The sequence below is a fragment of the Thalassophryne amazonica genome, chromosome 2, assembly GCF_902500255.1.
Source record: "Thalassophryne amazonica chromosome 2, fThaAma1.1, whole genome shotgun sequence".
Taxonomy (NCBI): domain Eukaryota; kingdom Metazoa; phylum Chordata; class Actinopteri; order Batrachoidiformes; family Batrachoididae; genus Thalassophryne; species Thalassophryne amazonica.
Window position 1 is genome coordinate 69,716,170 of NC_047104.1, and position 14,454 is coordinate 69,730,623.

General features: G+C 41.6%; 1 protein-coding gene across 1 annotated transcript in view; it reads right to left on the reverse strand.

The window, feature by feature from the left end:
* Window positions 1-14,454, reverse strand: part of rufy2 (RUN and FYVE domain containing 2) — a 128,999-nt gene that overhangs the window by 100,791 nt on the left and 13,754 nt on the right. Inside the window, 1 exon segment of the mRNA XM_034187447.1 lies at window positions 2,213-2,330. Within this exon segment, the coding sequence (XP_034043338.1) occupies window positions 2,213-2,330 (118 nt within the window).

The window sequence follows — 14,454 nt, forward strand, 5'->3', positions numbered from 1 at the left end:
GCGTTGTTGTGACACACGCAGACAAACGTATTTTCTAAAAAAGAGAAGAAAAGCAGTGTGATAACTGACCAAACAGCGTCTGATACGGTGTATTTCTGCTGATACGTGACTGAATGTGGCATATTTGTTGTACTGTTGGCCTGTCATACGGTCCTGTGGCGCCCCGCTCACTGTCCTGTCAGACAGACGTGACATTCAGATCGGCTGCTGCATGTCCACATAAACTGACAGTCCGGTCCAGCTGGAACAGCCTGTCAGTGTGCGCGCTCTCCAGCCCACTGCAGAAGCAATATATGTTTTTATGTTTTTCGATGTGAGTACAGCAAGCACACACGCGCATGTGTCCGTCAAAACACGGTGCGTGTTCTGCAGCTCTGATGTCCAGGACCAGAGATTTTTTTTTTTTTTTTTTAATTTCATTCATTTAAAAGAAAAACAGAAAAGCAAAAAACAAAGTTGAAATTTCAACAGCTGCCACACCCTGTCCATTCAGAGCACAGACCAAGGTGTCACTCTGTGATCAGATGAGATGTGCCTCGCCTGCGGGGGGGCATGCGAACCACATGCATGCACGTGTTGGGGCAGCACGCGACACATGCACACTTGTTGTGAGGGAGCCGATGGCAGGCCAAATCTCGGCAACTCCACAGTTGTATGGAACGTAGACAAATTTCACTGCCAGCACGACAATGGTTGTCTGCAGAGTGTTGTTGTGCCAAAAGTGCGACTGGCCACACATTTTCTAAGTGCGAAGGGAGCGGTGTTAGATATTCGTGGGTGTCAGCTGGAATTTGGCTGACACCTGCCGCAAGAGGGTTTGTTGGGTTCGCACAGCGCACACTCTATCAGCTGCTGGTGTGCGCAAATAGTTGTAGCAACAGGTGTACGAGGCGTTGGAGGTAGGGATAATTTTACACGGTTTGCACACGATTCCTGTGTCATGTGCACTTCGACCAATCTTCGCACTATGTGTGAAGGAGCCCTTAGCCATGACAATAGACATGTGTTCCTATGTATATGAGACATAGATGCAGATTAAAGTAGGCGCTGTTGACAGAGAAAGAGACAGACATCAAGATGTTACACTGTTGATGTCTCTCACACACACACACACACACACACACACACACACACACACACACACACACACACACACACACACACACACACACACACACACACACACAAAGACAAGTTGGGACATGCCTATCTCGGCTTTCAGTGCTTACCAGTCGAGTGAGTATAAGAGAAATTGTGGAGAGCTGGGCTTGTCCTCTGGCACTCCGAAACGGAGGTGTTCCTTTGTCTCGCTTCATCAGCGAATCGGTCGTGACGCGCGAAGCCTCCGCGCGGCTTTCCATGACAAAATCTCTTGTTAAAAGTGAAATCTGCCGGAAAATGGCTGATGTCCAGCTCTTGTGATAACCAGAGAAATTGCACATGACGGTCCCGGCTTCACACAGCCATCCGTTTAGAAATGATGTGGTGGTTTCTGCCTCTCGATGGCGGCTCGGAGCGCGGCGTGCCGTGCGCCATTGTGGGCCGTCCTTAAAGCGGTAGTAACACTCCTTATTCTCTGTGAAGCCCGTAAAATTTTCACAGAAAGCCAGATAAATTTTTCGAATGGTTTCCAGCTGCCTGTCTCTAACAGTTTCTGAAAAAATTCTGATTGAAAATAGCCCAAATCATTCCGCCATTTCCTCGCAATGAAACAACGACGAGAGGGGTGGACCAGTGCTCACTCAAAGCCTGCCCACAGGCGAATGACGCAACCGACAGGCGTGGAAAAACTCACACATGCGCACGAAGGTTCAAGCTTGGCTGACGTAAAAACATATGAATCAAATCCATATAGTTTTTGAAAAAATAAAAAGGTACAATACTTTTCTAACAGACCTCGTACATAAAACATTAGCAGTTATTGTTGCACTATCAGTGATATTTTGCCAAACTCTGATAATATACTGATTTATTACAAATGAATTTTTGAATTAATTTTTGTTGTTCAAATGCTTGTCACATTATCGGGGGGGCAGTAAAAGTAACATTGAAGTGAAAATACTTCAGGTACTTCCCTGCTCTTGCTCAGGTGTCACTTTCACATCGGATGCGCACGTGTGGCTGTAGTGCGTGGCTCACGTTTCTCCAGCAGGATGTTAAGTAGGGCATCATGTATTGCAAGGACTTGTGTGTAAATGAATGATTTGCTTACTTAAGTCCAGGCAGATCTCGTACAGAGGCTGAGATCTCTGCTGCTTCAGGACAAAGTTTCTCAACCAGCTCCAGAGGACCCCACAGAGATTTACTGAAGCCCAGAAATGACTTTTTCACTGTAGTGAAACACAGAGACACATAATAATAATAATAATTTCTCTAACATGCACATTTGAAGATGAAATCATCTCTGTGGAAAACAGAAAAGTATATATTACTATAAGTCACATTTATGGTTCACAGTATTTATTATGTTACACTGTATCACATCCATCCATCCATCCAGTTTCTGCTGTTTATCTCTCAATGGGGGTCATAAGGGGTGCTGGTGCCTATCCCAACATGCACTGAGTACAGCTAGGATATACCCAGAGAAAAAAAAAAAAGACTACAGTTGTACAGTGGACATCATCATTGACTGAACCATCCAATGATATGTGACATAACGTGTTCACTTGCTTGCTAAAGGTATTGAATGAAGTTACTTGATGTAAATGAAGCAAACTGCTGTTAACACAACAAAGGTTTGGGGAAGGGGACAGATGGTCCAGTCTACTCGCTAAGCACTGAATGCTTCAGAATCATTATACCACAGCCATTGCATGGGTGATAACATAGGAAACTGAAAGTCTGTAGTGAGTATAGTGATAAATTTCAATGTACAAGAGCACAGTTATCAAAATCACTTGTCTGGCTGGTCCAGCAACTTATATTTTGAAGTGACATATATAAAAAAATACTGCATTATTATCTTTAGCCACAAAATGGCAACATCTACACATGACAATCTACTCCTGTATTGTGATCTGAATGAGGTACTGTGTGATTCACATTATAGAACAGAAAGTGGCAGTAATTTGCAATTAAACTGGATGTGGACCACCATAAAACAAGCAGATGATGATCTGAATGAGTAGTATATGCTGAGTGTTAAAGAACATGTGAAGTTACAACTTTGTCAAACTGAAAGACCGTGCTCTTGAATAAAAAGAGAACCTTCATACTACTCAGCACTCCTTATTTACACTTTGTGGAACAACCAGAATTGCCACTCCACACAGATTTCCCACAGAGTGCCATAATGTTTGTATTTCTTCATAACTGATGTAAATAAAATCTAAGACATATTCAGTGACTTGGAAATGTTCATATATCCATTCCCTGACTTGTCTGAAGCAAACTGGAAATAAATCTGATTATTTACAGGTATTATACCAAATAGGTCCATTTCTTATGCAACACATCTCAGCTTTCATATTTTTTAATTAATTTATATCAAGTTGTATAGATTTGCTTTGAGTTTAAGGAAGATAATTTTAGAAATTTTTGTATTTGAAGCTTGATTTACATTTTGTATTTGAAAGGGCATAAATAAATTAAAATGTGAAATAACAAGGGGCCGAATACTTTTGCAAGGCACTTTATCTTTTGACTGTGGAAGGAAACCTGACGACTGGAAGAAACCTCTCTCTCTCTCTCTCTCTCACTCTCTCACGCATGCAATAACGGCCCAAAGTGGAGTTTTGCTTTCAAGCAGTACCACAAACTCCTTCTAGACCAGTGGTGTCCAAACTATTCCCGAAAGTGCCAAGACGGTGCAGGGTCACTGATGAACTCATCCCACCTGCTCAAAGTGATGTTAATCAGTGAAATCACCTGCTGGAGTCAGTGGCTGCAAAGAAAACCTGCACCCTCTCGGCCCTTTTTGGAATAGTTTGGTCACCGCTGTTCTAGACCATGGTGCCAAATTTACATGTCAGGGCTTATTTACAGTCAAGTCCATATATTTTTAACACAGACAGAATTTCTAAAATTTGCCTCTGTACACCACAGCAATGAAGTCTAAATAAATCTGATATGTGCTTGTAGTGCAGACTAATTCAAAGGATTTAACAAAAATACTGCATTTAGAAATAAAGGCCATTTGTATTCATCTTTGCCTCCATTTTCAGAGCCTAAAAGGGATTGGACAAAACAAACATCAAGAATATTTGTAATACATATCATTACAGCCAATTTTCTTTAGATAAGTCAGTGGAGAGGCTAACTCCTGTGTTTAGCTGCTACAATTAGACATGAACTAGCACCCTGAAGTTCCATTTGTCTGCTAGGAAGTAGATCCGGACTTCCGGGGGGGCACGGCTTGGCAGCTGCTGACCCTGTGTTCATCAATATGAGAGAGTGAATTTTTTTTTAATAGTGTTTTAAGTTTTATCCAATGTGTGCTGCATTTCTGCACACGACACGCCTGTTGTGGACTTCGCTTTTCACTATGGGCCTTTAGTACACCTACATCGTCCTGCTTTGCCTGGTTACCTGCTGGGCCCCGACAGCTTGTGCACACGGGTGCGTGGAAGTCTCACAGGGTACGCCAGCGCAAACCATCATATACTCCCGAGAAACTCTGCTGTCCTTTCATGACAGCGCCAAAAGTCGGCGCAGAGACATCTACCTGCCGCAAGACTGCAGGTCTATTTTAAAGCGAAGAGGAAAAAAGAAAAAGCGGGGCTCACGTGGTGGAATACGAAACAGACTCAGAAGGCGTGGTTGCAGGCACCCACTTCCAGTGATGACGCTATCAATCAATCAATCAATTTTTTTTATATAGCGCCAAATCACAACAAACAGTTGCCCCAAGGCACTTTATATTGCAAGGCAAGGCCATACAATAATTATGTAAAACCCCAACGGTCAAAACGACCCCCTGTGAGCAAGCACTTGGCTACAGTGGGAAGGAAAAACTCGCTTTTAACAGGAAGAAACCTCCAGCAGAACCAGGCTCAGGGAGGGGCAGTCTTCTGCTGGGACTGGTTGGGGCTGAGGGAGAGAACCAGGAAAAAGACATGCTGTGGAGGGGAGCAGAGATCGATCACTAATGATTAAATGCAGAGTGGTGCATACAGAGCAAAAAGAGAAAGAAACAGTGCATCATGGGAACCCCCCAGCAGTCTACGTCTATAGCAGCATAACTAAGGGATGGTTCAGGGTCACCTGATCCAGCCCTAACTATAAGCTTTAGCAAAAAGGAAAGTTTTAAGCCTAATCTTAAAAGTAGAGAGGGTGTCTGTCTCCCTGATCTGAATTGGGAGCTGGTTCCACAGGAGAGGAGCCTGAAAGCTGAAGGCTCTGCCTCCCATTCTACTCTTACAAACCCTAGGAACTACAAGTAAGCCTGCAGTCTGAGAGCGAAGCGCTCTATTGGGGTGATATGGTACTACGAGGTCCCTAAGATAAGATGGGACCTGATTATTCAAAACCTTATAAGTAAGAAGAAGAATTTTAAATTCTATTCTAGAATTAACATGAAGCCAATGAAGAGAGGCCAATATGGGTGAGATATGCTCTCTCCTTCTAGTCCCCGTCAGTACTCTAGCTGCAGCATTTTGAATTAACTGAAGGCTTTTTAGGGAACTTTTAGGACAACCTGATAATAATGAATTACAATAGTCCAGCCTAGAGGAAATAAATGCATGAATTAGTTTTTCAGCATCACTCTGAGACAAGACCTTTCTGATTTTAGAGATATTGCGTAAATGCAAAAAAGCAGTCCTACATATTTGTTTAATATGCGCTTTGAATGACATATCCTGATCAAAAATGAATCCAAGATTTCTCACAGTATTACTAGAGGTCAGGGTAATGCCATCCAGAGTAAGGATCTGGTTAGACACCATGTTTCTAAGATTTGTGGGGCCAAGTACAATAACTTTAGTTTTATCTGAGTTTAAAAGCAGGAAATTAGAGGTCATCCATGTCTTTATGTCTGTAAGACAATCCTGCAGTTTAGCTAATTGGTGTGTGTCCTCTGGCTTCATGGATAGATAAAGCTGGGTATCATCTGCGTAACAATGAAAATTTAAGCAATACCGTCTAATAATACTGCCTAAGGGAAGCATGTATAAAGTGAATAAAATTGGTCCTAGCACAGAACCTTGTGGAACTCCATAATTAACTTTAGTCTGTGAAGAAGATTCCCCATTTACATGAACAAATTGTAATCTATTAGACAAATATGATTCAAACCACCGCAGCGCAGTGCCTTTAATACCTATGGCATGCTCTAATCTCTGTAATAAAATGTTATGGTCAACTGTATCAAAAGCAGCACTGAGGTCTAACAGAACAAGCACAGAGATGAGTCCACTGTCCGAGGCCATAAGAAGATCATTTGTAACCTTCACTAATGCTGTTTCTGTACTATGATGAATTCTAAAACCTGACTGAAACTCTTCAAATAGACCATTCCTCTGCAGATGATCAGTTAGCTGTTTTACAACTACCCTTTCAAGAATTTTTGAGAGAAAAGGAAGGTTAGAGATTGGCCTATAATTAGCTAAGATAGCTGGGTCAAGTGATGGCTTTTTAAGTAATGGTTTAATTACTGCCACCTTAAAAGCCTGTGGTACATAGCCAGCTAACAAAGATAGATTGATCATATTTAAGATCGAAGCATTAAATAATGGTAGGGCTTCCTTGAGCAGCCTGGTAGGAATGGGGTCTAATAAGCATGTTGATGGTTTGGATGAAGTAACTAATGAAAATAACTCAGACAGAACAATCGGAGAGAAAGAGTCTAACCAAATATCGGCATCACTGAAAGCAGCCAAAGATAACGATACGTCTTTGGGATGGTTATGAGTAATTTTTTCTCTAATAGTTAAAATTTTGTTAGCAAAGAAAGTCATGAAGTCATTACTAGTTAAAGTTAATGGAATACTCAGCTCAATAGAGCTCTGACTCTTTGTCAGCCTGGCTACAGTGCTGAAAAGAAACCTGGGGTTGTTCTTATTTTCTTCAATTAGTGATCAATCAATCAATCAACTTTTTTCTTGTATAGCGCCAAATCACAACAAACAGTTGCCCCAAGGCGCTCCACATTGCAAGGCAAGGCCATACAATAATTATGAAACACAGTCTACGTCTAAAGCAACATAACCAAGGGATGGTCCAGGGTCACCCGATCCAGCCCTAACTATAAGCCTTAGCGAAAAGGAAAGTTTTAAGCCTAATCTTAAAAGTAGAGAGGGTATCTGTCTCCCTGATCTGAATTGGGAGCTGGTTCCACAGGAGAGGAGCCTGAAAGCTGAAGGCTCTGCCTCCCATTCTACTCTTACAAACCCTAGGAACTACAAGTAAGCCCGCAGTCTGAGAGCGAAGCGCTCTAATGGGGTAATATGGTACTATGAGGTCCCTAAGATAAGATGGGACCTGATTATTCAAAACCTTATAAGTAAGAAGAAGAATTTTAAATTCTATTCTAGCATCAACAGGAAGCCAATGAAGGGAGGCCAACACGGGTGAGATATGCTCTCTCCTGCTAGTCCCCGTCAGTACTCTAGCTGCAGCATTCTGAACCAACTGAAGGCTTTTTAGGGAACTTTTAGGACAACCTGATAATAATGAATTACAATAGTCCAGCCTAGAGGAAACAAATGCATGAATTAGTTTTTCAGCATCACTCTGAGACAAGACCTTTCTGATTTTAGAGATATTGCGTAAATGCAAAAAGGCAGTCCTACATATTTGTTTAATATGCGCTTTGAATGACATATCCTGATCAAAAATAACTCCAAGATTTCTCACAGTATTACTAGAGATCAGGGAAATGCCATCCAGAGTAACGATCTGGTTAGACACCATGCTTCTAAGATTTGTGGGGCCAAGTACAATAACTTCAGTTTTATCTGAGTTTAAAAGCAGGAAATTAGAGGTCATCCATGTCTTTATGTCTGTAAGACAATCCTGCAGTTTAGCTAATTGGTGCGTATCCTCTGGCTTCATGGATAGATAAAGCTGGGTATCATCTGCGTAACAATGAAAATTTAAGCAATACCGTCTAATAATACTGCCCAAGGGAAGCATGTATAAGTGAATAAAATTGGTCCTAGCACAGAACCTTGTGGAACTCCATAATTAACTTTAGTCTGTGAAGAAGATTCCCCATTTACATGAACAAACTGTAATCTATTAGACAAATATGATTCAAACCACCGCAGCGCAATGCCTTTAATACCTATGACATGCTCTAATCTCTGTAATAAAATTTTATGGTCAACAGTATCAAAAGCAGCACTGAGGTCCAACAGAACAAGCACAGAGATAAGTCCACTGTCCAAAGCCATAAGAAGATCATTTGTAACCTTCACTAATGCTGTTTCTGTACTATGATGAATTCTAAAACCTGACTGAAACTCTTCAAATAGACCATTCCTCTGCAGGTGATCAGTTAGCTGTTTTACAACTACCCTCTCAAGAATCTTTGAGAGAAAAGGAAGGTTGGAGATTGGCCTATAATTAGCTAAGATAGCTGGGTCAAGTGATGGCTTTTTAAGTAATGGTTTAATTACTGCCACCTTAAAGGCCTGTGGTACATAACCAACTAACAAAGATAGATTGATCATATTTAAGATTGAAGCATTAAATAATGGTAGGACTTCCTTGAGCAGCCTGGCAGGAATGGGGTCTAATAAGCATGTTGATGGTTTGGATGAAGTAACTAATGAAAATAACTCAGACAGAACAATCGGAGAGAAAGAGTCTAACCAAATACCGGCATCACTGAAAGCAGCCAAAGATAACGATACATCTTTGGGATGGTTATGAGTAATTTTTTCTCTAATAGTCAAAATTTTGTTAGCAAAGAAAGTCATGAAGTCATTACTAGTTAAAGTTAATGGAATACTCAGCTCAATAGAGCTCTGACTCTTTGTCAGCCTGGCTACAGTGCTGAAAAGAAACCTGGGGTTGTTCTTATTTTCTTCAATTAGTGATGAGTAGAAAGATGTCCTAGCTTCACGAAGGGCTTTCTTATAGAGCAACAAACTCTTTTTCCAGGCTAAGTGAAGATCTTCTAAATTAGTGAGACGCCATTTCCTCTCCAACTTACGGGTTATCTGCTTTAAGCTACGAGTTTGTGAGTTATACCACGGAGTCAGACACTTCTGATTTAAAGCTCTCTTTTTCAGAGGAGCTACAGCATCCAAAGTTGTCTTCAATGAGGATGTAAAACTATTGACAAGATACTCTAACTCCCTTACAGAGTTTAGGTAGCTACTCTGCTCTGTGTTGGTATATGACATTAGAGAACATAAAGAAGGAATCATATCCTTAAACCTAGTTACAGCGCTTTCTGAAAGACTTCTAGTGTAATGAAACTTATTCCCCACTGCAGGGTAGTCCATCAGGGTAAATGTAAATGTTATTAAAAAATGATCAGACAAAAGAGAGTTTTCAGGGAATACTGTTAAGTCTTCTATTTCCATACCATAAGTCAGAACAAGATCTAAAATATGATTAAAGTGGTGGGTGGACTCATTTACTTTTGAGCAAAGCCAATAGAGTCTAATAATAGATTAAATGCAGTGTTGAGGCTGTCATTCTCAGCATCTGTGTGGATGTTAAAATCGCCCACTATAATTATCTTATCTGAGCTAAGCACTAAGTCAGACAAAAGGTCTGAAAATTCACAGAGAAACTCACAGTAACGACCAGGTGGACGATAGATAATAACAAATAAAACTGGTTTTTGGGACTTCCAATTTGGATGGACAAGACTAAGAGTCAAGCTTTCAAATGAATTAAAGCTCTGTCTGGGTTTTTGATTAATTAATAAGCTGGAATGGAAGATTGCTGCTAATCCTCCGCCTCGGCCCGTGCTACGAGCATTCTGACAGTTAGTGTGACTCGGGGGTGTTGACTCATTTAAACTAACATATTCATCCTGCTGTAACCAGGTTTCTGTAAGGCAGAATAAATCAATATGTTGATCAATTATTATATCATTTACCAACAGGGACTTAGAAGAGAGAGACCTAATGTTTAATAGACCACATTTAACTGTTTTAGTCTGTGGTGCAGTTGAAGGTGCTATATTATTTTTTCTTTTTGAATTTTTATGCTTAAATAGATTTTTGCTGGTTATTGGTAGTCTGGGAGCAGGCACCGTCTCTACGGGGATGGGGTAATGAGGGGATGGCAGGGGGAGAGAAGCTGCAGAGAGGTGTGTAAGACTACAACTCTGCTTCCTGGTCCCAACCCTGGATAGTCACGGTTTGGAGGATTTAAGAAAATTGGCCAGATTTCTAGAAATGAGAGCTGCTCCATCCAAAGTGGGATGGATGCCGTCTCTCCTAACAAGACCAGGTTTTCCCCAGAAGCTTTGCCAATTATCTATGAAGCCCACCTCATTTTTTGGACACCACTCAGACAGCCAGCAATTCAAGGAGAACATGCGGCTAAACATGTCACTCCCGGTCTGATTGGGGAGGGGCCCAGAGAAAACTACAGAGTCCGACATTGTTTTTGCAAAGTTACACACCGATTTAATGTTAATTTTAGTGACCTCCGATTGGCGTAACCGGGTGTCATTACTGCCGACGTGAATTACAATCTTACCAAATTTACGCTTAGCCTTAGCCAGCAGTTTCAAATTTCCTTCAATGTCGCCTGCTCTGGCCCCCGGAAGACAATTGACTATGGTTGCTGGTGTCGCTAACTTCACATTTCGCAAAACAGAGTCGCCAATAACCAGAGTTTGATCCTCGGCGGGTGTGTCGTCGAGTGGGGAAAAACGGTTAGAGATGTGAACGGGTTGGCGGTGTACACGGGGCTTCTGTTTAGGGCTACGCTTCCTCCTCACAGTCACCCAGTCGGCCTGCTTTCCCGGCTGCTCGGGATCTGCCAGGTGGTAACTAACGGCGGCTAAGCTACCTTGGTCCGCACCGACTACAGGGGCCTGGCTAGCTGTAGAATTTTCCACGGTGCGGAGCCGAGTCTCCAATTCACCCAGCCTGTCCTCCAAAGCTACGAATAAGCTACACTTATTACAAGTACCATTACTGCTAAAGGAGGCCGAGGAATAACTAAACATTTCACACCCAGAGCAGAAAAGTGCGGGAGAGACAGGAGAAGCCGCAATGCTAAATCGGCTAAGAGCTAGTAGCTACGCTAAGCTAGCGGATTCCTAAAAACACGCAAAGTGAATAATGTGTAAATAATTTAGAGGTGATTCAGCAGAAGGAGTGCTTTAGTTAAGGCACGTAAAGATTACACTGGGAAACAAAGCGTAATCTAGATAACTAGATCAATCTAACTGCGCAGATTAAACAGCTAACAGATACAGAAAAACACCGCTGTGCTCCGGAACAGGAAGTGATACAATACCGCAGTGAGAGCCAACCACCAGTAGTGATCGAACATAAGATCACTAAATAATAAATTGGACAAGTTGTCAGCGCTTGTAAGTTATGATCGGGACTTTCAATGGAGTAACCTGATCTGCCTCACGGAGACATGGCTCAACGATCAATGTGCCGTGGATCTACCAGGTTATACAATAATACGCGCGGACCGGGATAGGAAGGGCTCGGGGAAGTCCATTGGTGGCAGCCTCCTCATGTTCGTGGATCAGAGGTGGGCTACACACTTTAAAATACACGAGTGAACCTGTACTAGAGACTATGAAACGCTGGTGGTGTCTTTTAGACCATTTTATTTACCACGGGAGTTTGGATAGCTTTGGACAGTCATGTTGGTGTATGTTCCGGGGCCTAATTATGAAGACGCTGCTGAGCACATCACAGAAACTTACAATTCAATAGTGTCCCGATCGACTGACCAGCCAGTGTTTATCATGGGAGACTTTAACAAGCTGTCTCTGTCATCACACCTCCCGACTCTCAACCAATATATAACATGTCACATGCGTTCTACCAGAACTCTTGATCTCTGCTTCGGCAATATTGAGGATGCATATAAGCCGATATGTAGACCCCCAATTGGCCTATCAGATCATAACGTTATTCACTTATTTCCTAAATACAGGCAATTGTTGGAACGTGTTAAGCCTTGTGTGAAAACTATTCAGGTGTGGAACACAGAGTGAGGACAGGCTGAAAGACTGTTTCGATACAACAAATTGGGCTGTGTTTTTTGACACAATCACAGACCCACATGAGCTCACAGACTGCATCGCATCTTATATACAGTTCTGCGAGCAATCTATAATCACCAAGAAAACTGTCTTTACTTTTGCAAACAACAAGCCATGGGTCACCAAAGAGTTAAAGGTGTGTCTCAATGAAAAACATGCAGCATCTGTAAAGTCTGATAAAGTGGAACTACAAAACGAACAAAGAGAATTCAGAGCCAAGTTGCAGAAAGCAAAGCTTGATTTCAAAACCAAAGTGGAAAATAGGTTCTGCACAGGAAATCCCCATCTGGCCTGGAAAGGCCTAAATAAAATGATGGGTCGGTCGAAAAAAGCTCAGATGGGACATTGCACTGTTGAGGACAATCTTAGATTTGTAAATTACCTGAATCAGTTTTATAGTCGCTTCGACTCAGCAGATGCTAAAGACAAAGCTCTTTTGGTCTGTGCAGATGTGCCAAGGGATCGAGTTTTTCAATTATCAGAGGAGCATGTTGGACACTGTCTGTCCAACATGATCCAGGTCCAGACCATTTGGGTGGGCGTGTTTTGAAGGTGTGTTCCGCCCAGCTCAGTGGGCCCTTGACAGCTCTGTTCCAATTCTTACTCAATACCCATACTGGTCCAGAATCTTGGAAAAAAATCGATCATTAAGCCATTGCCTAAAAAGCCTGGATCTACAATCTTAAATGACTTTCGTCGCATCGCATTCACCTCAGTGCTCGCAAAATGTATGGAGAGGGTGGTGAGCAAACATCTCATCACAGCTGTAAAGACTCAGCTTGACCCCCTACAATTTGCCTACAGGCCTCTCAGGGGGACAGAGGATGCTACCATGACCCTGATTAACACTGTGGCCAGTCATCTACAACAGAAGGATTCATCTGTGCGGATTTTATTCAATGATTTGACTTCTGCTTTTAATACAATGAAGACTGACATACTGCTGGGAAATCGCTCCTCTTTGGGGGTGAATGGAGGACTGATCCACTGGTTGAGAGACTTTTTGATCAATCGACAGCAGAGGGTCCACATGAATGGAGCAGTGTCAAATGAGACTATGATCAGTACAGGTACACCGCAGGGATGTGTTTTGTCACCTGTGTTGTTTTCTCTGTATATTAATGCCTTACAGGTAAAAGACAATAATGTTAAACTTTTTAAATATGCTGATGACATGGCGATTGTGGGTCTTTTTAAAAAGAATGTTACCTGCAGCTATGAGGTTCAAGTGCATATGGTTGAACAGTGGTTGCAGGCAGCATTCACTCAATGTAAATAAGACCAAGGAGCTAATCCTGAGTGACTTTGGTCCTACTCAGTCCTTGTCTATCTCTGACCAGCCAGGTGAGGTTGTGAGCAGTTTTAAGTACTTAGGTACCCTCATAGATAACAAGCTCAGTTTTTCATAAAATGTGGACAAGATTTATAAGAAAGCCAACCAAAGACTATTCCTGATTAGGAAACTCAGGGGCTTTGGTGTGAGCTCACAGACTCTTCAGAAAGTCTATGATAGTCTCATTGAAAGTGTTCTTGTGTTCAATATAACTGTATGGTTTGGGTATGTCACAGTTGTAAACAAGAACAAACTGAAAAAAACTGTTAAAAATGCAGCGAAGGTGATTGGACAGGAGCAAAAGTCACTGGATGTTCTTTACCAGGCAGCTTTGCAGAGAATGACGAAATCCATCATCAGTGACAAGGACCATCCTTTGTTTGAGGAGTTTGAACTGATGCCCTCTGGGCGCTGTTACAGAATGCCCTTTGCAACAAAGAAGGTGTATAGGGGGTCATTTGTGACTAATGCAGTCAGTCTACTGAACAGGTGCTAGTGAAGTTATGCAGACGTTATGCAGCACATGAAAACAGATGAATTTTTATGAAACCATTATTTATTGTAATTTTATCTATTGTATATTAACTGTTATGTTTTGTGATTATCTAAACTTTTTTGTGGTTAACCAAAGACAAGTTTCCACTGAGATGGACAATAAAGTTTAATGTAATCTAATCTAATCTAATCTAATCAATGGCCTGACAGTTTTATGTATTTACAGTTGTACGTAAACGTTTGGGCACCCCTGATGATTTCCATGATTTTCCTTTATTGGTTGTTTGGGTCAGTAATTTCAGTTGAATATATCATATAGCAGACAAACAGTGATATTTGAGAAGTGAAATGAAATTTATAGGATTTACAGAAAGTGTGCAATAATTCTTTAAACAAAATTAAGCAGCTGCATAAATTTGGGCACCCCAACAGAAAAAAATAAATAAATCAATATTTAGTAGATCCTCCTTTTGCAGAAATA